The sequence below is a fragment of the Camelus bactrianus genome, chromosome 19 (genome assembly GCF_048773025.1).
Source record: "Camelus bactrianus isolate YW-2024 breed Bactrian camel chromosome 19, ASM4877302v1, whole genome shotgun sequence".
In the NCBI taxonomy this organism is placed as follows: Eukaryota; Metazoa; Chordata; class Mammalia; order Artiodactyla; family Camelidae; genus Camelus; species Camelus bactrianus.
This window is the reverse complement of record NC_133557.1, coordinates 46318320-46343776: the sequence shown is the minus strand read 5'-3', so window position 1 is coordinate 46343776 and position 25457 is coordinate 46318320. Positions and strand designations below refer to the sequence as shown.

General features: G+C 42.8%; 1 protein-coding gene across 1 annotated transcript; it reads right to left on the bottom strand.

The window, feature by feature from the left end:
• Nucleotides 1-6558: 6558 nt before the first annotated feature.
• LOC141574008 (anoctamin-6-like) lies at nt 6559-21502 on the bottom strand. The gene is made up of 4 exons (XM_074346913.1): nt 21311-21502; nt 10291-10485; nt 9228-9514; nt 6559-6674 (listed from the first exon to the last, which is right to left on the bottom strand). The coding sequence occupies exons 2-3, from the start codon at nt 10468-10470 to the stop codon at nt 9287-9289; spliced, it is 408 nt and encodes a 135-aa protein (XP_074203014.1). The 5' UTR covers nt 10471-10485; nt 21311-21502; the 3' UTR covers nt 6559-6674; nt 9228-9286.
• Nucleotides 21503-25457: the final 3955 nt, after the last annotated feature.

The following is a 25457-nucleotide window of genomic DNA, read 5'->3' as shown; positions in this document are numbered from 1 at the left end:
CTTTACACAAATGATGAATCAACAGAAAAAGAAAGTAAAGAAACAATCCCCTTTAAAATTGCACCCAAAATAATAAAATATCTAGGAATAAATCTAACCACAGACGTGAGAGAATTATACACAGAAAACTATAAACCATTGGTGAAGGAAATTAAAGAAGACTTTAAAAAATGGAAAGGTATCCCATGCTCTTGGATTGCAAGAATCAATATTGTTAAAATGGTCACACTGCCCAAGGCAATCTACAGATTTAATGCAATCCCTACCAAATTAATCTGGACATATTCCATAGAACTAGAACAAATCACAATAAAATTTATATGGAACCATCAAAGACATAGAATTTCCAGGGAATTACTGGAGAAAAAAAGAAAGAGGCTGGAAGAATAACTCTCCCAGACTTGAGACAATACTATAGAGTTACAGTCATCAAGACAGCATGGTATTAGTACAAAAACAGACATACAGCCAAATGGAACAGAATAGAGAGCCCAGAAATGAACCCAAATACTTTTGGTCAACTAATATTCAACAAAGGAGGCAAGAATGTACAATGGAATAAAGACAGTCTCTTCAGCAAGATAAACATAAGACACGATACAATAAACCTCCTAGGAGAAAATACAGGCAAAATATCTGACATACATCTCACAAATGTTCCCCTAGGGCAGTCTACCCAAGCAATAGAAATAAAAGCAAGAATAAACAAATGGGACCTAATGAAACTTAGAAGCTTCTGCACAGCAAAGGACACCTTAAGTAAAACAAAAAGACAACCTACAGAATGGGAGAACATTTTTGCAAATGAAACTAACAAAGGCTTGATCTCCAGAATATATAAGCAGCTCATATGACTTAATAAGAAACAACCAAATAACCCAATCCAAACATGGGCAGAAGAGCTAAACAAGCAATTCTCCAAGGAAGATATACAAATGATCAATGGGCACATGAAAAAATGCTCAATATTACTAATTATCAGAGAAATGCAAATCAAAACTACAATGAGGTATCACCTCAAACCAGTCAGAATGGCCATCATTCAAAAATCCACAAATGACATATGCTAGAGAGGCTGTGGACAAAGGGAAACCTCCGACACTTCTGGTGGGAATGCAGTTTGGTGCAGCCACTGTGGAAACAGTATTGAGTTTCCTCAAAAGACTAGTAATAGAATTGCCATATGACACAGGAATCCCACTCCTGTGCATATATCCTGAAGGAACCCTACTTCAGGATGACAGCTGCACCCCAATATACATAGCAGCACTATTTACAATAGCCAAGACATGGAAATAGCCTAAATGTCCATCAACGGATGACTGGCTAAAGAAGTGGTATATTTATACAATGGAAAACTACTCGGCTATAAAAACTGACAATATAGGGCCATTTGCAGAAACGTGGATGCTCCTGGAGAATGTCATTCTAAGTTAAGTAACCACCGTAACAAGGAATAAAGAGAAGTTACCTCTAAGTACAGTTATTTTGATTAAAATATACATACAGAAAGCAACTCACCCCCACGACTGCTGCCAGGAGGAGCATCTGAGTGTAATAGCCCAGCCAAGCAAAGTAGTTTCCGAACTTCTCTCCGTAGAATTTCCTGCAGAAAGACAGAAGGTAGTTTCAGAAGACACACATATTCACTCTGTAGCTTCATCCTCATGTTAATTTCTTTTTTCTTTGTTTTTTGGTGGGGCATAATTAGGTTTATTTATTTGTTTTTTAACTGGAGGCATTGGGGATTGAACCCAGGACCTCATGCATGCTAGGCATTCACTCTACCACTGAGCTATACCCTCCTTCCATCATACTAATTTCTGATTCTAAATCAAGGGGGCTTTAAGTTTAAACCTCTGACTCAATTCACACTTAAAACATATGCGTTTTCACAGCAGCCCCCAAATTCTACCGTGAAATAAGAAGTATTTTATGTATCATAGAAGTACAGATCACTGGTTCACCTGCTGAAGAGAGATAAATGAGAACAGAGCAAAGGAGGGGACGCGGCCGACTCCGGAGCAGATGCAGGGGATCATCACCACTCACTGGAGAGTCTGGCACATTCAACAAATCCCGCCAAAGATCATTCTTAACAGGCTTGACACAAGTGGACTTCAACAACTGGCTCAGTCATCTGCTCCTGCCTTATCTCGGGAACTTCCCTGGAGCAAATGCATCGTAAACCACAGATAATAAGGAAATGGCTGATAATGATAACAACTGGGAGTGCAATGTCTCTCTGACAAAATATTTATAAAACTCATTGTGGGAATGGGAGAGGGCAGGAGGGATGTGGCTGAGTACGGAACTGCCCTGTATTCTTTGTATCTAGCACGTTGGCTGTTCCTAGGTTTCAAAAACCCTTCAATGTTACTCAGTTAATCTGGAGTAGATGGAACAGGCCAGGGAGGCAAGATTAGAGGAAAGGAGTCAGAGCACGAAGCGGTGCCAGGCTGGTCCTGAAAGGGAGACAGACACAGACAGGCAGACACAGAGGGCTTAGGGATGAGGCGGAACAATGAGGCGGCAGCTCAGGTGTGTCTTGCTGTTGCTGATACTTCCCTCAACTGGCTCACTGCTGACTCGGCAGTGCTGGGTAAAACCTGTGGATTTCCTCAGCTCTGAGTTCTCTCTGAGGATTCCGGCTCAGTCTGGAGCTGAGATGAGCTCCGTGGGCTAAGCCTAGGGGGGACTCAGCTCTGAGAACACCCTGCAGTCCTGGGAAACTTCACGCAGGAACCCCCTTGGGCTGGACCAGCGCTCACAGGGCAGCTGTGAGACCAGCTCCATCGTCAGAGACCTGGGCGTGGACCATTCCATGGGGAAAAGGGCTGAGCCCGATGCCAAATCAGATAGGAGGGGCAAAGTGGGTTCATTCTCATGTGACTGGGCTTTGTGGCCTGGCTCACAGAAGGCAGGCTCAGGATGGTGTCTGGCAGAGAAAACCCTGGCAATGGGTTTGAGATGTCTTGGACTCTTTCTTGTTAAGCTTTTTGTAATACATTCTTATCAAATATCCGTCCTGAAAATGCCACATTCAAAACTGAAAGAATGTTAGTAGTTGCCTGCTCCAACTGGCCAATGGTAAACACATCCTGCTATAGTTAGAGAGCTGGTCAGGCAGCCTCTGCCTGCATATTTACAATGACGGGGAGTTCATTACTTCCAAAGGTTACATGTCGGCAAGAAGGTCAGAAACAATTTTTGAACCTTAAACAGATGTCTGCCCCCTAGTCCTTGCTGAAAGGCTAGAAATAATGAGGATCCCTTCAAATGTAGTTTTGTCTGATTGTTATCTCTGTCAAAAACACCCCAATTCTTAACATCAATTTTTCAAAATTCAGCTTTGATTTCTTTTTATCAAACTAATACCATACATTCATTAAAGAGTCAAACAGTTCTCGAACACCGATTGTAAAAAGGAGCAGTTCCCAACAACTGCCCCATTTCCTGGCCAGACGCAACAATGTTCAGCTCCTACTGCTGACTCTTGGAATAATTACTCCCTATTTCTGACTAATATCCTTGTAACACAGCCTACTGACTTTTTCAGCTTTATCACCTATTTAACTTTCTATTTTGGAAAATGAATATTAAGCTCTCTTTCAAACCACATCTCCTCTACACACCCAAACCTTCATTCTTCCAACCTTTTGATACAAATACATTATAATTTTGATCAGCTCAGTATCCTTAATTTACATTATTAGGACTCTGTACAGATTGTTCACAGCTGTAGTAAGTTGTCTGCTAGGCTTACTTTTTCCTTCCCTACTTTGTTTTTCCTGGAGTTAATAATTGTCTTGGTGGTTCATAGCTTAGATTTCTCTGCACTTAACAATTCAACCCCATACCTTCTCCTAATGAATAACTTTCTCAATACTTTCCAATACATTGTCTACAAATTTCATCTCCTTGAATAAATCTCCTCAGATCTCCTTCAACCTGGATTAACGACATGCTAGTCTTGTCACAGAGCTCAAGGGGCCACTAGTGGGAAGCAACAAGGGAATAAATGGACCAGGAGCAGGGAACAGATCAACATAATTTCCTTTACAAAACATACTTAAAATAGTGGGAAAATTGTTTTCTTTACAAACACAAAGACACACACCAAACCCAAAAGCCCATAAAGAATGATTAAACAGCCATCAAACCCATTGCCCTGCCATCAAATTCTGTATAACATAAAACAAAAATAACAGAAGGAATATATCATATAAATATGAATCTCAAGGGGGATGGGGTACACTTAGTGGCAGTGTGTGCTCAGCATGCATAAGGTCCTAGATTCAGTCTTCAGTACCTCCATTAGAAAAAAAAATTAGAAACAATAGAAAAATGTATCAACTTTAAATATTTACAATTATATAAACTTCTTCTTTTAAAACTGTGTTCTACAGGATAACCCGGGTTAATGAGAAAGTGCCTCTTTATGACTGTGATCCTGCTGATAATTGAGGGAGGAAATTAGAGTATGACCACATGAAATAAAATCCCTTATGAAATAATGATCCCGGGTGACAATCATTATTGGCTGCTGTCATCATAAAAAAGAGAGTCAACTGGACATTATGTACCTTTTGACAGGAGTACAAAACTTCACATAACAAGTATTCTTGCACAAAGTTGAACCTCAATCAGATCAAGCTTTTAGGGGAGGATAAAATCACTTAGCTAAAGCCAATACATAGGATGGAGAAATAAGTCTAACCACAGGGGAGAATGAAATCAACCAAACAGGAAATAGAGAAACCCCTCAGCAATTTCAAGGAAAATGAGAAACAGGAAAATTATAGATTAGAACCCACTTGAGAGATATGCTAGCTGCAATGTGTGAACTTAGTCTGGATCCTGATTTCAACCCCAAAACTGCTTAAAAGTGTATTTTTGTGACAATCAGGGAATTATTTTGTAACCCTAAGAAAAAAAAAGGAATATTCCAATTGTATTTGAAAGAGACCTTGTCATTTCACTAATGAAAGATTAAGCTATGTAGGATTGCCTTCAAAATGATCCCGTAGTGGGGGAGGGGAGGAGGTGGAGATGAAAGATGCAACAACAGTGACTCTGAGTTGATAATTGTGGAGCTGGGTGACTGATACAGACAGGCTGGCGGTGCTGTTCTCTCTACTTCTGTAGGTGTTTGAATCTTTCCATAAAATGTGAAACAAACAAAAAGACTTCGGTGTTTTAAAACCCTCACTTGGAAGGTTAAGAGGTTTGCCCAAGTAGGTGGGCACCTGCATGGGGCACTGAGATTAGAAAGAACAGGCACCTGGCTCCAGGCCAACCTGAGGCTACCTTGACCCTTCTCTTCTCCTCACCATCCACAGCCAGCCCATAACTGCATCCTGTCAGTTCCACTCCCCAAGCGCATTCCTCCCTGGCTCCCACCATCTCTCATCTGGCCACTCCAAGAGCCTCCGACCAGGCCTCCCTGCTTCCTGGGTCCCTGCAATTCATTCTCCACATTATCTTTGCAAAATGTGAGAGGAAATTACTTTAGTCCTTAAACTATCATGACTGCTTCTCACTGCACTTAGAGTCTACACTACTTTCCGCGCTCCTGATGCCCTTCTAAACCTCGCGTCTCATCACTCTCACCAGCGCTGGGTCCAGTATCTCCTCAAACCTGCTGAGCACATTTGTGCCTCAGGGCCAATTGACAAGCTGCCTCTATTCCTGGGGTGACTTATCCCAGATCCTCAAAGTCCAGCCTCCTTATCACCATCTCAGCTCACATGTAACCTACTCAGATAGCTTTCTTGACTCACTTTCCCCCAAGTCTCCCATCTCAATACTGTATTATTTCCTTCATTTCAATCTGAAATTGTTTCCTTATTAGCCCGATTATTTTTGTTTGCTCAGTTGTCCTTGGCCTCCCTCTTCCCAGCAGCCTTGCCCAAACAGCATAAGCTCCCGGGGAGCAGCCGGCGCTGGTGCTCTGAGAATACACATGCTGAGCGCGACATTACAGTCACATGGTGTAGTGAAACGGTGTCGAACAGCAGATACAGCTAAGCAGTGAGAATACTTCTCTTATTATATAATTTAAGTGAAACCTAACATTTACTCCTGTTTAATGAAGAATTTGGTAGGTCTTTGTTCCCAGTTCCTGGACGGCAACCCCTAAAGCCTTGAAATTTCCCAAGATAGGAGTGTCTTTACTATTCATGGTGGACCCTCGGATGGCTTGTGTTCATGAGATGACTCAGGATGGGGACTGGCCAGCCAGAGACACCAACCATGTGATTAAAGTTGTGAGGCTTTGAGCTTTGTGACAAGAGACTGACCATCAGGAGAGGTAGGAGCTCAAATGTTAGGTCTAAGGAAAGGTTTGTCTTACAGTTAGTGTTTGGGGTAGCCATGTCAGTAGTGACCCAATAAATCATGTCTTTGTAATAAAGCCTCCAGTAAAAACTTGAGGCAACAAAGCTCAGAGCTCCTGTGAGCTTCCTGGTTGGTAACACTCTTGGAGGACTGTCACACTCAGAAGCCATGAGGGCAACCCTGAGCCCTTCCCACTGGAGTGCTCTCCACAACAGCTCACCTGATGAGATCTAAGGGCTGCTTCTTGTCTATGCTTCGAGGAGGAGCCCATTCCCTGTACAGAAGGCCCTGTTCGCTGGGGCAGCTGAGGTCCTCTGATGGAGGCTGAAGTTGCACTGGGAAGCAGAAGCAAACAGGTGAGTGTCACTGTCACCACGTGTTCACATGTTCTGCTAATAAAATGTGCTGCTAACACTTTGTGGTCATTTGTAAATAAGGGGCCCTCCTTTGCTAGAAGGGATGGAGGTACCATATAATTTTTCATAATTCTCACCGAGGATTAATACTAATCCCTTGAGGGTCATTTGCAAATGTGGCTGGAAAGGAACACTTGGATGTTACAGTCCTGGGACCACCGTGGGTACCTGGTGAGGGCCTTGCAGATGCTTAATGTCCTACAACCGGGCCAGTCTTCCACAGCAAAAAAAACTAGGCCACCCAAGTGCCCAAACTGCTGCAGTGGAGGCAGCAGCCCCCTCCTTGGACACCCAGAGGAACCTGGACTCTGGCTGTTTAGGGGCAGGGTCAATTCTAAAACCCAGGCTTTTTTGTCCCCACAATTCAGTAGTTATTCGGTGACAGCACATGGGATATAAACAATAAAGAAACTTGACATGATGTTATATATTTAGCTTACTCAAGAAACAAAATTTAAATCCAGTCATTCTCCTTCCCACCTGACCTACTTTCCTTTCTCCTGTACTAGAAACAGATTATTACCCACCCAGCCTTAGCATGGGTCCTGACTCCACTTACCTCCCCCCCAAACACCACATGAGATGATTCCTCAGCCTGAATGTGGAACCAGCAATTACAACAGGCTTTAGTGGAAAAGAAATGGTTGTGTGCAGATGCCAACTAAACACTGTAGAATCCTGGTGTCCCACATTAGTAATCATGACAGCTGTTTGCAAGTGTCCCCAAAGTTCATTTCAGACTCTCACTGCTAATTTTGCTGGGATATAAATATAAAACATGTGGACTGCTGGGCTGGACTGCTATGCTGGGTCTCTGATCCAGGAAGCTCAGTGTCTGCTCCCTGCACCCAGCTCCCTGTTCTGTTCATGCATGTGCATCAAGCAGCTGTTTAGTGTCCATTTTAATATCTTAGACAGTGCATTTCAGTGTTGTCTTCATCCACAAATATGTGTACCACACAGTAGTAATGATCAATCTCAGTCTTTGCTTTCTTTGGTCTTAGAGAGTCAGATAAACGGATAGCAAAGATAACAAAGTCATAGAGTGCTATATATAGTATTTCCTTTATTTCAATGACAGGATTTATTTAAAGAGCTTAGATATAACATCCTTGCATTTATGGCATCATTAAGCGTCTGAAGCTCTTACATTTTACAAACTTCATTTCTTGCGAGATGTTGTCAGTTAGAGAAGTGCTCCTGAATTTGAGGGGTTGCTGTCATCTCAGATGGAGTCCCTAAAAAATGTCAAAACTCTGCAGTATTGTCATCATGACAAGAACTCAGACAGATGAAATTTGGAAAGCCCTGTAACTTACTAGTGCACAGACAGAAAATGGTATTTCAGAGGGTAAAAGCCTGAATTACAGAAAATGATAAATGAAATGGTCTAACATGCATTTCCCTTACAAAGAACTAATACTTCTTTGGTTGATAATAACATCTGTCAGTAATTATGAAAGAGCTGACAGATGCATAGTACTTACTATTAGCCAGGGCTGTTCTAAAATTCACACAGATTCATTAATCCCCATAGCAACTCTACGAGGTGGGTACTATTATTATCCCCATTTTATTGATGAGGAACTTGATAAAAACAGAGGCTAAATGACTTTTACAAGGTAGACAGCGAGAAACCAGCACAAGTGTTCCAGCCTGAGTCTACGCTCTTGGCCACTTCTACTTTTTTTTTTTTTTTTTTGGTGGCAGGGAGATAATAAGGTAATTCTGGTGGGGGGTGGGGAGGTAATTAGGGTTATTTGTCTATTTTAGAGGAGGTGTTGGGGGCTGAACCCAGGACTTTATGCGTGCTAAACATGCGCCCCATCACTTGAGCTGTACCCTCACCTCTCGAGTCTATGCTCTTAGCTGCTAATCCACACTGCCCCACATGGTAACTCTGGGGGAACTACAGTTCATTCATTCACTCACTTGTTAAACTCAGCCTTCCTGGTGCCTGGGATTCAGCAGTGAACAAGACAACATGGTTCCTGCCCTAAATGGGCTTGTCGACTCCTGACATATTATCTTCATTTTACCCAGGAAGAGACAAGGTAAAGAAGACTCGCCTTTTCCTGTTAACACCGGAGGATACATGAAGTGCTTTATTTCATTTCTGCCATTTGACTTACACCATGGGAAGGGAAAGCTGCCTTGCAGATCCCGGAGCTCACAAGCCTGTTAATCCTGAATTTTTTTTAAAACTGTCCCTTACTTGATACTTGATCTGAGAAAGGATGAAGTAAACCTAAATAGATTCTAAGAGAGCGTGTGGTTTATACAGGGTAAATAACCAGCCACTGTTTACTATCCTAACAGGAATCTGTAGGCATATTTCTTTTCTTTCTCTTTTGTCCTTTTTATGGGCAGCTTTTAAAAGCCAAACCAAACCAACAAAACCAAATCACTTATAATTCAACAGCAGGTTCTAAATCACACCCAAGACAGTAGCTAAACTCGGTTTAGACTTACAGTGCAGCTCCTGGTGGTTGGATTGATGAATGTATCTCTATCCTGAATATAAAAGTCGTTCACGCAGCACTTCTCAAATAGGGCAATGAAAAACTCTTGTTCCGGTTGTTGATACTTTCATCCACTTGGAGGACTTTCATAAAACAGCTGAAGTTATCAAAGGTTGAGGACAGGGTTTTCAGATGATTGGGATTCAGAGGCAATTTTATGTACAGTATCTCAGCGTATGTACAGAGCACCTCCCACAGGGTGTGTACTTTTGCAAATACAAGCTTGTCATCCAAAACCTATATTGGGAGAATGAAAACACAAACCAGGAAACTATTTTCACATTTTTAGTACACAGATTTTTCTTACATTGCTGATAGTTAAAGCACTTGTGCAAACACACACAGATATGACACTGGTAAAAGTGAAGATATAATAAAAATAGATTTGCAAACCATCATACATTTTTGCCTTAAAGTTAATTTCTTTGTTGAAATTACTGAAAATTTATTTAAAATCCTTACAATTCATTCATAAAATAACCAATGTTTTAGATGAAGAAAAGTAAACTTGTTAACTTTTAGTCCAAATTAGTAACTAAAAATAGAAACACGAAAATATTCTTTGCAGGGGCATTGTAATGACAATTTTTTAAATTTCTTAAACCTAGGACTATTTACGTATCTGTTCAATGTAATGTTAAACAGCCATTAAAAGGGATTTAAAAGAATTATATTTATTGATATGGAATATATAATAAAAGGAAAAAGAAAAAAATGTGAAATCATAATTTTCATTTTTGGAAGGGAAAAAATATCTACATTTGAACAAAAAAAATGTTTAGAAGGATTTTAAGATTCTTTATGTATAACTAAGGTACAGATGATTTTTAATTCCACTGTTTTTAATTCCATTGGATTTTAATTCCAATGTTCTTTCATTTTCAATTTTGGGGGGAAATTTTTATAATAAAAAACTTTAAAATTGTTCTTGCATAAATACATTAATAGATATAATTATGACTACATTCTCTGGCTATTAAAAAAGATCTCCTAGCTTTGGATCTGAAACATACATTCCATAATGCAGATTCTGACTGACTCGCCTCCCAGTCCACAGCGAAGGCACGGCTAGGGTGACATGTTTCAAATATCTTTCCAGGGAATATGCAGGCTCCCAGCCAACGGCTGCAAAGGGACTGACACTGATCTGGTTGCTCCCAGCTGCAGACCATCACAGATGAGTTTAGATTCATAGGCTCAAGTTTTCTCTGTCAAAAGAAATCAGAAAATGTTAGGATTTTAATTTCACCAAGGGAACAAGAAGTTGTTTGATTTTCTTTTATAAAAAAAAAAAAAAAAAACAACAAACCAATTTGAACCTGAAGAAAAGACATTTGCTCAAAACACCACAGTAGCAATGAAGGTGCTCTGGCTGGCAGGGACTTGTTGGATTCCTGTGAGTGCTGGACTCCTCATATGGAATTCCCTTGGCACTCCAGAAGGCCTGTGGTTGTCCCCATGGGCTTGTGGCCATATGTGGTGCACAAAAGTCTCTGGCTTTGCCACAATTTCAAAGCCTTTTTTGGCTTATGAAAGGTTTTGCACTCAAATGGAGTTTTCTTGAGTCCACTCACTGATGTCATTCACCAGAGTTATAGTCCAGATCTGACATTCTAGACTCTTAAAATCTTGCAGACATTCAAATGATTCAGGTTTGGATGTGTATTCACCTCTGCAGGCCTGGACCAAATTCGATAAAGCCACCTGGACAAGTTCAGCAAAATGCAAAGACATTTTTCTTTCTGCAAGACTGAAATATCTGTGAAGCTATAAAAACTTCTGCATCTACAAAAATAGGGAACCAACTCATCAATATCATATCTATCCATAATACATGGACATTTGAAAAAATACTGTATTTACTCCTATTAAATTCTATCTGGCTTTTGCCAAATTTTGTCCTAAACTGTAAGGAAAGTATATAAATGCAGAGAATTTTTGACCTTTTAAGAGAAAAAGGAACCCTCCTACTCGGTTGGTGGGAATGTAAATGTTGCAGCCACTATGGAGGACAGTATAGAGTTTCCTTAAAAAACTGAAAATATACTTCCATGTAATCCATCAATCCCATTCATGGGTATATGTGTGGAGAAAAATATAATTCAAAAAGACACATGCACCCCAGTGTTCACAGCAGCACTATTTACAATAGCCAACACACTGAAACAACCCAAATGTTCACTGGCAGATGACTGGATACACACATATACACACACATATATACACATGAACACACACACACAATGGAATACTGCTCAGCCATTAAAAAATTAAATAATGTCTTTTGCAATAACATGGATGGACCTACAGGGTATTATGCTAAGTGAAATAAGTCAGAGAAAGAAAAACAAGTATTCTATGTATTAACTTATATGTATATCTCAAAAATAAAACAAATTAATTACTATAATAAAACAGAAATAGACTCACAGGTACACAGAACAGACTGGTGGTTACCAATGGGAAGAAGGAGGAGAGGGAGGCAGGAAGGGGGTAAGGGATTGAGAGGTAAAAAGTACTATGTATAAAATGGATAGGTTACAGGGCTGTATCACACAGCAGAGGGAAATATAGCCATTATTTTATGGTGACATTAAATGGAATATAATCTATAAAGATGTTGAGCCTCTGTGTTGTACACCTGAAAATAATATGATGGAAATCAACTACTCAATTATAAAATATTTAATCAAAGTTTTTTTCATATTATTTGCAATAAGTTAAAAGCCAGTACTGTCAATAGAAACATAGTGCAAGTCACAATTTTCCAGTAATCCCATTTAGAAAATAAAAAGGAACAAGTGAAATAATTCCAGTAATAATTATATTTATCCCAAAATATCAAATATACTATCATTTCAAAATAGTGATTAACACTTTGAAAACTTATTAATAAATATTTTACATTATTTTTGTTGTACAAAGTCTTGAAAATCTATTATGTATTTTCCACTTATAGAACATCTCAATTCACTATAGCCACATGTGGCTGGTGGCTACCATACTAGACAGAGCAGATTACACCATTCACACTTCTGATAAATTACCTGCTCTTATTATTTAAAAAACTTGCAGAAAAGGCTTTAGATATCCCCTATATCTAACAAAGCAACCTTGATGGGTGGGAAGTATCTTCATTATAAAGTGAAAAATAAAGGTAAGAGAGCCATGGTTACATGTAAGTTAATGTAACAATTCCTTCTTAATTCATTCAGGACTTTACAATCTTTCTTCATATTCCAAGGATTCACTGTCACTGTGCAATGTTTTACACTATAATCATCTTTGGAATTGAGAGGCTTCTGATGACCCTGCTTTGTGCATCTGTACATAAAAGAAAATAACAAAACAGAGAAAAAGACCTTATTAAAGATAATTTAGGGGGGTATAGCTCAAGTGAAAGATCATATTCTTAGCATGCACAAGGGCCTGGGTTCAATCCCCAGAACTTCTTATAAAAATAAAATAAATAAAACCCTAATTACCACCCCCCTGCAAAAAATTAATTAATTACTTTAATTAAAATTTAAAAAAAGATAATGTAGTGAAGCCTTATCAGGCTACAAGAGCTACAATGAATGCCCCTCCCCCCATTAATTTAGAAGAAGTTTCACAATATTTCCCAACATAAAGGCTAAAATATAATTCAGAACTCTTCCTGATGGTCAGCATCATTTTAACAAAAATGTAGATAATTACCTCCCTGGTGTCAAAGCTCTGTCAGAGATGGGCACAGAAAATTTAGTAAAAATTATTTTGCAACTACCTTTGAAAGAAATGCTGAGAAATGATCTTTCCTGTTGGAAATTAGCCTGCTTTTACATTATGCAGTAGGCATATGTGTTTACAAACCAGGCAGGAACTGGATCATATTTTACACATACTTTAGAAACTGATTTGAATATTGCTCTCTACCTGCAAGGCTATTTCTTAGGTAATAACATAAGCTGGCCACTATACTAAATTTTGTTTCCCTGTTTGCTTAATCCTCACAACAACTCTGTAAACTGCTATTATTACCCCCATATAACAGGTATAGAGCTTGAGACAGAAAATAATTTGGGTAACTTGGTAAATGGTGGAGCTGGGTAAGACTGCAGCCAGTCTGACACTGAAGTCCATTCTTCTCACCGATGTCTGATACTGCTGCCTACATTCAGCAATGACCGCTGATTTCATATTTAAGTGTGTGATTTCTAAAAGTGCAAAGCTATATTAGTACTGCTGTGTAAATTATTCTTTTGAGATGTGATTGCCAGAAAAAAAAAAAAACAAATAAAATCAGGGTGCCACTGAGGGGAGGGCGAAATGCATATGGACGGACACAAAGGGACTTTTTGAGGACACAGTTGCACAACTCTAGAAATAGCTAAAATGGCTGACTTGTACAATTATAATATGTGAATTGTATGGCCTGTAAATTACACCTTAATACAGCTATTAAATTAAGAAACTGAGATACCAAATTAAGACTAAAACACATATATATATCACACATAGTACAACAGGCAAATATCATTATTTACAGCACCATTTTCCTTCATGCAGCTTCCTTTCCTCACCTGTTCCTGAAAGGTTGATTCATTTTTAAAATAGCCTTTTAATTTATTCAGCAAATAATTTTTGACGGCCTACTATGTACCCAGGACTACTCTAGGCACTTGGAATAGATCAATAAACAAAACAAAAGTCCTGTCCTCACGGAGCTTGGTTGGAGTCTAGCTGGGGTGGGGGGTGGAGATGACAATTCACACAACAGAGCAGCAGAGGAGGTGGCATGTTAGGAAAGAGGAACCATGGAAAAAAGTAAACAGGGCAAAGTAAAGAGAGTTGAGGGTATAGGATGAGGATGATGTTGTATTAAATACCAGAGCAGGGCACACTGTAAACTGAGGTTAGAACTAAGACTAGGAGGTGAGAAGTCCCAGGTGGACGGAATAACCATCACCAAGGCCAGCGTGACCTCGCATGTTCCAGAATGGGGGCACGGCTGGAGCTGCGGAGAAGGGTCAGTGCAGATCCTGTATGGCCTTGGAGGACATTGTAAGGACTGTGGCTTTTACCTGGAGTGAAATAGGGAGGCACTGCAGAAGGACGACACAATCTAACTTAGGTTTTCAAGGCTCACTTGACTGCCGGGTGAGAATTGTCCAAACGGGTCAGAGATGAAAGGTGGGAAGCTACTGAGAAGGGCTGTGCAGGAGGAGAGGACAGTGGCTCAGGGCAGGGAAGCAGCAGTGGAGGCAGGAGCCATGGTGAGAAGTGACTGGGTTCTGGATATGTTTTAAAGGCAGTGTCAAACCAGATCTATTGACAGAATTCATGTGGTATGTCAGTGAAAGTCAGAATAACTCCAAGATTTTTGACCCAAGCATCTGGAAGGATTAAGTTTCCACTAACTGAATGGGGGAGGCTGCAGAAAGAACCAGTTTGGGGGGTAGGAGGACCAAGAGCTCAGTTTTTACACATGTTGGTTTTAAGATATCAGAGTTCCAAGTGAAGATGTCAAATCAGCAGAATATTATAAGAGCCCAGAGTTGGAGAGGAAAAGTCTAACGGGAGACAGAACTGTGGGAATCATGGGTCACACAGGTGGTACAGGAAGACATGAAACCCAGGTACTCAAACATTAAGATAACCTGGCATTAACCATAGAAGTTATCCTTGAGGGCCTGCCTACTAGATGTGGATATCAGTCCTATTTCCCGACCACTCAAGTTTTAAAAAAGAACTTACAAATGAATTCGTGCAAGACACTGCCTCCAGTGGGTGGGTCCAGAGCTGGAGTCGGAGAATGGGATGGTGCACGCTACTCCCTACGGCAGAATGTGTGTGTGTGTGTGTGTGTGTGTGTGTGTGTGTGTGTACGCACGCATGTGTGTGTGAGCAGGGGGATGAGTTACACCTGGCTTAAGAAAAAGAGCTAGAAATTCTAGAAGCCGAAAGATGAAAGAACATCCAGATCTGGTAGAGGGAACAGGGGAAACACTGTGTACTATAAGACATATCCCCATAATGCCATTTCCCACCATCCTTTAATCAGGAACACAGTTGGAAAGTGGGGAATTATGTAGATACGTGTGATGTACACAAACTTTCTGACTATGTAACACTGAATATCTACATATGTAGCAAGGTAATGATATTTATATCTGCTTCAAGTTTAATAACAAGTTCACAACAGAGGGAAAATAAAATATTGAGGACTGGTAGAAGTATCGTAGAAGGCCTTTCAATGCTCAGAATGGAAGCAAAAGCGGCTTCACCCCACAAAGAATGTCATTAAGAGTCAAGAATGTTTATATTTGCTTAAGAAATTGAGAGTTACAACTTCCTGCTTTAAAGAATTAACTTTAAGACAGATACCATACTATAAGCAACATCTATACTGATGCTTTCTTAAAGCTATTTTTAGTTCCTGCTTGTTCTGATGTACTCCAGAAACTCTGCAAAGAAAACCTTCTATTCAAATGCTTAAAGGAATAAAAAAAGAAATAACACTGCATTCTTTTAAGTGTTCTCTGTACTGAAAGTCATTTGCAAATGCAGCACCCTGCCACATATCTACATTTTTAACAATAAAGACTTTTGTGCAATTTTTCAATTGCTATGTGACTTTGCGTCAGTCTCTCACTCAGAAGCAGAATGGAGTACCAGAAAATGACACATCATGTCTAAAACTACAGATGTGGAATATGAACGTACACCAGGAAACAGCTAAGTGGGAGGGTAAGGTTTACCTTTTAAGTTACCGTAAGTGCAGTTACAACTTCTCCCTGCTTCCCCTGTGAAGTGAATAACTAGTCTTTTCCAGAAAAGCTCTCATTCTGAGTACTGTCTTCTTTAAAATATTTGGAGATTCTTTTTTAAGGTTCTTTCACTTTTAAGTCTTTCCCCAACTCTACATCCCATAACAAGTGTTAAAATTATCCAATAGCCTATTGTTACAGAACATACTCTACAAAAGCTGAGGTTTCCCAGGGTTTGGATCCCAGAACTCTGCTACCAGATAATCCTAAAGCCTTCCTTCCATAACTGACTCTTTTGCCAATTCCCAGCTGTGGGCAAATTCGGCTTCTCAGCCCAGGAAACTTTCTAACTCTGCCTACGAACACTCTACTGCCAGTAAAGGAACTCTAAGGAAGCCAACAAAGCCCCTAGTGAGGGTTGCCTCCTTTAAACAATCAAGACATCACCAAGCAAATATTTAAACCTACTGCAAAACTTCTGAAGACATCTTACAAACAATATAGTTTATATAGATTCATACTATTTGCTCTGGAATAGTGATTTCCAATGGAGGGAACAAAGGACCACATGACCCAAGCAATTATTTAAAACTGCACATAACTATCCCTCTTCACGTGAGGATTCAGGCAAGCCCGTCTTATAGGTCTAGGTGTAACAGAATGGCAGCACATCTAGCAGTAGGGTGAAAAGCAGCGAGTTAGACTTTTAGTGAAAGGGAGTGATGTAATAGGACCCACCGCCCACTTACCTCCCACCACAGGACAATCATCTCAGATCGAGAACAAACACTTTGGGAAACAGAGGTTGTTTATGTTTTTATGGTTTTCTGGTGGAAATAATTCCCTGAGTCATGTGAAGTTGTGGCTGCAAAATTGAACAGGAGACCAGACATTTTCACATTCAGGACACAAATACTCAGCCCCCGGGTGGTCACCATATCTGCTCTCCCCTTTGCCTGTTCACCCCAAAAGCTGCAGGACTCTCCTGCTTGCAGTGACACCCACCAATTCTCACAAATTCCTGCCAAGTTCACATCAGCAGCTGGTGGTGTCAAAGTCACCATTTGTATTGCTCTGAAGTCTCTCCATTACTTTATATCCCTTCTATTTTCTCTGTTGTCTTCCTAGCTACACTTGCATTCAGAAGCTGGTTACCACACTAACATTGCCTCTGTAATCAGTCCAGGATATAGGAAGCAGAGATTCAACTGTAACCAGTCCCAGAATACTTGTCATGCCACTCTAGTTTCCCAACAAAATAATCTGGCATCCCTCATCTCACCCAAAGAACCACCGCATTACTTAGAGGTTGTAAAAGTAGAGGGCTTTCTCTACTGGGAAACACTGTGGCTTGTGGTAGAGTCGTGATTTCAGTTTTTGCAACTAGTTACAGGCAAAAAGACATGGTCCGCAAATTTTCTTCAAGCGTTTGGAATTTAAACTTTTATTAGATAAAGAGCCGGCGGACTAACCGTAATCTATGAACATATGGTCATATTGTCAAATAATGTCCATGTCTGCCTTACAGCCATGTAAGAACTTGAATTACACCTGCATCCTGTAGGCCTTTAGAATTGGATGTGAAGCATCCTGTGTTACAAACCTCCTATCCAGTCACAGAACACCTTAAAGACAACATCACATTAATGCCACTGAATACATTAGTATAGTACTTGTATGGTTAAGTTACATCTCCAATTTATCAGAGCTGGAAAGGAGATGTCTAGAAAAGCTGGAAAAGCCCAATTACCAAAACAGCTCAAAAGTTAAAGCAGACTCCTGAACCTCACAGAGCGGAGGGCGGAGGGGGCATTGCCAACCACCCTGTCCTCCCCCAGGACGTGGCATGTGGGGAAGCAGGCAGGAGTGGGTGGCTAGGACTCAGAGGTGGAGAGGTGATGAAAGCAGGAGTGGAACTGCTCTGGTCCTAGAACAACAGAGCTGTAAAAATCTCGGCTTCACTTCAACCCGCTCCCTCTCCCACTTTCCCTCCCACCTACGTGACAAACAGAGCACAGTCAGGCACTTTCTGCCCATGACGGTGACTACTAGCAGGAAAGGGACCAGGATAAAAGCACGTCCTACAAAAGATCAGTCTGATTTTAAAGACTGTGTTATAATCAATGAACAGCAGTGTCAGAGTGGGACACTTGTGAGGCGCTCAAATAGGGAGGAAGAGGCTGAGGATCAATTTCCAGCACTTCCATGTCTTTTATCACTCCTATTTCTGACCTTTCCTTTGCCACTTTTGTAGCACTGCCATCACTGGCAGGTAAAGGTGCAGCAATGTGACTTGGCAGTTTGGCAGATGGGGCTACATTTCCCAGCACTGGAATGAAAAGGTACTGGAAGAGGAGCAGCTGGAAGATGTGAACCGCGGTCCTGGCCTGTGCCAAACACTAATCAGGTGACCCTGGGTTAGGCTGTTAGTCTCTCTGGGCTTCTGACTGTTTACTTATAAAAGAAGGTTTTGTCATTCCACAAATATATCCAATATGAAATGTAACGTGAAAGTCAAACATAATGACATCTCACCTGCTTGCCTCAGGGAACTGTACAAGAACTGAACACTATGTGAATGTAAACACAGAGTTAAGAAAACTGTTGAGGTAAAGCGCTAAACTGAACATGGAGATAAAGTTTTATGGATTTTCTTGGCTTTCGTTTTTAATTGCAACACTGAATTAATAGCTATTAGCTATACTCCACACCACCACCCCTGCAAATAAATAAAGTAGGTTAGCACTGCCTGGATGCCTGCTATTGCCCAATGCTAAGCAGGGTGAGGGTATAAAGGAGGCTGAACAAGGGAGTCTTCTCCAGTTACCAGCTAAGTGAGGAGACACATTGGAAACCACCCGGGAATGGTACCAAGTCAGTACTCAAAGCCTAGATTACAGGCTACCGATCATGAACAGTGCAGGAATACAAAGAGGAGCTAGAAGTATTTGGAGTAAATAGGGAAGACTCAATGAAGGGGATGGGGCTCCAACTAGTTCTCAGGGCAATTCTAAGCTGTTTTAACTGAGGGCTGGATAGGAAAAAGCTGGTGACTCCTGGTTTTTAATAAGGCACAGGTTACCCTAGGAGGCTAAGTCACATAATGATTGGAACACATAAGGTGAGGCCAAAGTGATGGAGGGTCAAGACTACCTGGCTGAGATCTGGTTGTGGTAAGTCTTTGACTTGACTGTAGATGTTGGAGGGTCAAAACTGTAGGTTGACTGAAAGGGGGGGGGGAGAGAATATCCAAGAATTCAGCAGAAGGAAAAATTCATGTATCAGGGATGAAAGCTCTTCATCAGTGTATCAGCAATCAGAATAGACATTTGAAACCAAAAACATACAGTTCCAGAAGCCGAGAATATGCGGGGGGTGGTGAGAGAAATATAAATCAAAGACCATTCCAAGCCTTTGGGTATTCAAGACCAGAAGAATGATTATCCCACTGAATAAGTGGAGACGCTGCAAGAAAAAAGATTATGAAATCATCTTTAGACATGTTGAATCTGACATATGAGCTAAGAGTAGGTGTTCTCTAAGAAGCTCAAAATTCAAAACTGAAGGACAGATCTAGAGTACAGGCTTAAGATGCAGATGGACAAGACATGATAAATCTCCTAAAAGAAAACATACGCAAAACATTATCTGACATAAATCTTAGCTACGTTCTCCTAGGGCTATCTACCCAGGCAATGGAAATAAGAGAAAAAAACAAAAGGGACGTAATTAAACTCATAAATTTCTTCACAGCATAGGCAACCATAAGTAAAACAAAAGGAAACAACAACTAACGAATGGGAGAAAATATTTACAAATGATACGACTAACAAAAAGCCTTAATTTTCAGAATATATAAACAGCTCATGCAACTTAAAAACAAAAAAACAAACAACTCAATCCAAAAATAGGCAGAAGACCTAAACAAGCATTTCTCCAATGAAGACACAAATGGCCAATAGGCACATGAAAAAATTCTCGATATCACTAACAAACAGAGAGATTCAAATCAAAACTACAATGAGGTATCAGCTCACACCAGTCAGAATGGCCATCGCTCAGAAGTTCATGAATGATAAATGCTAGAGAGGCTGTAAAGGGAAGGGTACCCTCTTACACTGCTGGTGGGAATCCAGTTTGGTGTAGTCATTATGGAAAGCATGGAAATCCCTCAAAAAACTAAAAGTATACTTAACATATGACCCAGCAATCCCACTTCTGGGTATATAACTGGAAGGAACTCCAACGTGAAAAGATACCTGCACCCCAGTATTCATAGCATCACTGTATACAATAGCCGAGACATGGAGGCAAGCTAAGTGTAGCAACAGATGACTGGATAAAGAAGTTGTGATATATTTATATACTGGAATACTACTCTACCATGAAAAGGACAAAATAAAACCATTAGCAGCAACATGGATGGAGCTAGAGATCGTCATTCTAAATGAAAGCAGCCAGAAACAGAATTGCTGGATCCACGAACCTGGGGCAGTGTCAGGGAGATGGGCAGCGACCTGGCAAGCTGGTCGACTTGCTCCCATCTCCCCCACAGCCTGTCCAGGGCTCAGCTTCTGCTGCTCCAGGCATGGTCCGCAGGTCAGCCTGCTTCTGGAAGGAGGGCGAGGTGTGGTCGAAGGCAGTGGTGGGTTATGGGGTCTGCCCATGGGAGCCCGTGGCTTTGCTTCAAACTCCCCAGCGCATGGCCTGAGCTTGGCCTCTGTTGCCCCAGGTTCGTGGAACTCAGGTTACAGGTCAGCCTGCTCCTGGAAGGCGGGTGCTGTGCTATCAGGGAATGACGGTGGCTGCAATGGCGGGACTGGGGCTGCCCTGTGAAAGCGCGGGGTTTGCGACCATTTCCCGCTGTTGCTGCAGCCATCCCAGCACACTGATCGCACTGCGCCCACCTCCCAGGGGCAGCCTGACCTGTAACCTGAGTCACAAGAACCTGGGGATTTAGAGGCCGCCCCCAAGGTCAGGCCGCGGGGAAGATGGGAGCAAATCCAGGGGCTCTGATGGGGCAGCCCCCATTCCATCCGAGGCCCCGCGACCGCACCACAACCGCCTCCCGGGAGCAGGCCATGGTCTGAGGGCCAGTCAGAGATGCTCCGGAGCCGTCCGGTGCCTCCCACCTCCCGGGGCTGTACCTGCTTTCCTAAACCCAGGTATAAGCAGCGGCAAAAACGCGGGGTTCAGGAACTACTAATAGCGGGGTTACCACTAACCACAGCGGCTGCTGGGACCCGCCTCAGGGTCCTAACGGGACGCGCGGCCGGGACCTCACCTCAGCACCCCTCCCTGTGCGCCTCCTCAGCCGCACAGCCCAGGCATCACCCGCCGGCTTCGAGCAGCTCGCCCCCACCAGCACCCCCTTAACTGCCCGGCAGCGGCAGCCGAACCGAGGGCAAGCGGCGGCCCAGACCCCAGGCCGTGTTCCTCTTCCAGGAGCTGGTCCAGGAGCAACCGGCGGCCGCCAGCTTCCACGCGTTCTGGGCGGGTTCCTGCGTCCGCGCATCTGTCTGTCTGCGCGTGCGCGCCCCTCCTCCTCCCGCCTGCAGCGCAAACTGCTTGGGTGGGGCTACTGCTTTACCGGACCTGGCCACTGGGGCCGGGAGGAGCCAGGTGGGGCCCCTCCTGCTCTTCCCTCCGGGTCTCCATCCCCAGAGCCTTTATTCCGCCACCGACTGGGTCTTGGCACTGAACTAGAACCACGACTGCCCTGGGCCAGGCCACACCCCGCCAGCCCCACTTCCCCTGCTCAACTTTCCCTCCCTGTTACTACCCTCCCACTCCTGGCCAGGCCAAGTCTCCCACCAGACCTTAAAGACAGGGCTACTTCTCCTCACACCGAGGTCTGTGCCCTGACACTCCATCCTGCTAGGTCCTAACCTATGGCCCCTACACCCTCATGCATCACCACAGGACCCCCAACATCCTGAAACTATCCCCCTCACCTCTCAGCCAGGTCAGTTCCAATCTGAGCGGCCCCACACTCCTCAACCTATACCCCCTCACCATGGGATCCCCTTCACTCTGAGTGCACCCCTACTCTGAGCTCACTCCCTCACCCCTCACCCTGTGGTTGGGGTGGGGAAACCTGGGCTCCAGTAATGATGACTACTGCCACCAGCGGGGGATCCAGCCTAGTGTGCACCTTCATAGTTAATGTCTGAGGCTACAGGGCGAGGCAGGCTGGGCTGAAAGCGGTTCCAATTCCCGCCCTGGCACCCTGATCCCCGCACCCTGTGTCTCATCTGACCTGATGGGTCAGGGTGATCCCAGGCTGCCAGCCACTGGCCTGTGGGCCTTGGGTGGTTGATGGTCCTGATGGTGATCTGGACCCCTAGGGCGGAGGCACTGGGCACGTGGACCTTTGGGGTGGGGGAGTTCAGAGGGTGCACTTGAGCCCAGGGGTAGACAGCAGAGGGTGGGCTGTGTGCATGGGGCTGTGTGCGTGGCCTGGGCTCAGCCCAGGTGGGTGCAGGTATCTTGTTCATTCACACCAGGCCAGAGGGAAGAGGGACGAGAGCTTTCAAAGCATCAAATTTAGGAAGCCAAGGCTGGAGAGCAAAGTAGGAAGGTGCACTGTCCAGGCCACCATGGATCCCACGGCGACGCTAGTCCCTTGCATCAGGGGAGACTGGCAGTTGACTGGTGAATGAGACATCCCCTGCTGTGGTATAGTTTACAGGCAATTGAAGGGATTTTGACAGGTAATTTTAATCCAATAATTGTCACTTTCTCTGCTGGAGATCATGTTCAAAGTCATGGGGAATCTGGCAGTGATCCTGCCTGAACTCCAGCCTGGGACAGTGGAGGACCCACTGAGGAATCATCATCTTAGCTCTCACCAAAAGTCATTGTAAAAGAGAAGAAAAAATCTGACTCCATATTGGATCTGTTCATTTTCCTTTAACCCTCTGCTGTGTTTTCTAGGCTTAGTCCAGCTAGCTCTGCTCCTTTTGTAAAACAATGTTGCCTTTAGCCTGAAATAAGCAGGAGAGCCTATTCTCAAAACTCTGACCTTTAAGGATATTAACACTTTTGCACTCCTATAAAGGTAACAAGTTGCAGAATAGAAAAAGTTTGTTTTGTTGCAGGTTTTACAGGAGCACCATGATCTGACCCACTTGGACAGCTGCAAAGGTTTCCAAGAACAAAGAAATCCTACACCAACAAGTTTGCAACAACCAAACACAGCCCCTCCCCTTTTTGGTAGAAAAGGAGCCTGAAGTCTGACTTGGGGAAGATGGTACTCCAAGATATTAGTCTGCCATTATCTTGGTCTGCAGCCGTCTATGTAGACCAGGTCATAGTGCCTCTGTAAAACCTCTAACAAAACAAGTTATTTTCTAATCTGCAACTTGTTGTCTTTATATAAGTGCAAAAATGTTAATATCCTTCAAGATCAGAGCCTTGAAAATAGGCTCTCCTATATATTTCAGGCTAAAGGCAACATTGTTTTACAAAATGTGCTGAGCTAGTAAGATTAAGCCTAGAAAAGAAGGCACAGGGTTAAAGCCAAAAGAACAGATCTTCTATGGAGTCAGATATTTTTCCTTTCTATTATAGTATATTCTATTTTTGTTTTAAGTTTATAAGAATAAAGTTTAGCCTTTTCCCATTTTTAATTGTGCAGTTTTCAGGAGTATTAAGTGCATTCACAATGCTGTGAGACCAACACCACTGGTTTCAGACTATTTCCTTCCTCAAAGTAAAAGCTTGTATACAAAGCGAACCCCACATTCTACCTCCCCCAGCCCATGACAAGCCCTAATACCCTTTCTCTCTCTATGTCTTTACCTATCCTGGAGGTTCCCTATCAATGAAATCATATAAAAGGTGGCTTTTTTTTTTTTTTTGTCTGCCCACATATCAAGTAGGGACGGGTGAATTTTTGTTTGTTTTCACGTTAATTAGCATTTTTGTATTTTGAAAGGAAAACCAGCTGGATTAAAGATGAGACGTACCAAATGAAGCCCTTTTAGTAACTCTGGCATAATCTCGGGGTAGACACTGCTGTTCTAAGTGTGAAACCATAGCCAGAAGGGAGATGCTTAGCTCTTCTTGTGACAAAATGAAACCAAACAAAAACAGAAAACAAAGGCCAAGAAAGACGGATGGAAAGACAAACCACTGCCTGGAAAAACCTTTCCTCATGACCAAAGGTCGGAGAAAAGCTTCACATCCCTGTGGTCCAAAAACCTCTTGAAGCCCAGTGTTCTGAAAAGAAACAAAAAACACAGGCAGTTCGAACGAGAGGCAGTTCAGGTGGCCAGTGTCTGCTAGAGATGTTCGACCTCTCAGGTGAGGACACAGGCAGAAGGACAGACTGCAGAGACAGCATTGACCACCATCACACTGGCAGGTCTTTAGCCCAGTGACAACCAGCCCTGGTTAAAACGTGAGCAGAGACCCCAGGAGGTCCCCTGGAGGGAAGAGCAAATGGACGCTCCTCTCTGGCAGAACAAGGTGCAGGATACATCAAAGTGCCACAGATGCATCCCTTCCCTAGCAGTGCTGATCCTTAGAACAGATCCCACCAACGTTCTTGCACAATTTTCAAAGATAATTTTTCTTCAGTAACATGAATTCAAAATAATCAATATGTCATCAAGGGATTTTCAGAAGTGACCTGCCATGGGCCTGAAAAATACACACACATAAATAAACACATATGCACATATATATACACATACATACAGGAAAAGAGACAGACAGACTGAAACACAGAAAAGCAAGGGGAGACAGAGAAACAGAGAGAGAGACAAGACAGAGAGAGAGGCACTGAGAGACAGAGACAGAGAGGAGGAACACTGGAGCTGGTAATGAGTGGAACTCATGCACATTTTCACAAGTCAGTCTATATGTCAGAACCTGGTCCCAAAGTCCATCCACCCTCCAGGGGAGGGTGTGGGGAACACACAATGGAGTGGGAACAGAAGGCAAAAAATAGGAAGACACTGTGGCGCAGCCCACCACAGAGGCCGAGATGAGACACTGGACCTGTATGTCAACATGACAGAATGACCTAGGAGGTTGCATGCCAGAGTGGACGATGTCAGAGTTGTATTTAATTTGTCTCATGACTGGGAACTTGGAAGCAAGTAGCAAGGAAAGTGACTTTCTCCAGACCCCAGGGCAGGCCCCGGCTGGTGTGGCATGTTCTCTGCGCTCCCCCCAGCCCTCTGTGGGGTCCTTCCTTTGCTGAGTTTGTGCAGGAGCTCCCTGTGATGCCAACCAGTGGGGGTGACAGATGCAGTAGGTGTTTCTAGGTCTAGACACAGGATGGCTTCTCTAGGAAGCAGGGGCCAGAATGATCCCCACTGTGCCGATGGGGGTTTGGGGAGACCCTGAGAGGCACGTGGCTTGTCCAGGGTGACAGCACTGCTGAGTGGGGAGAGCCAGGTCTGAACCCAGCTGTGTCCTCA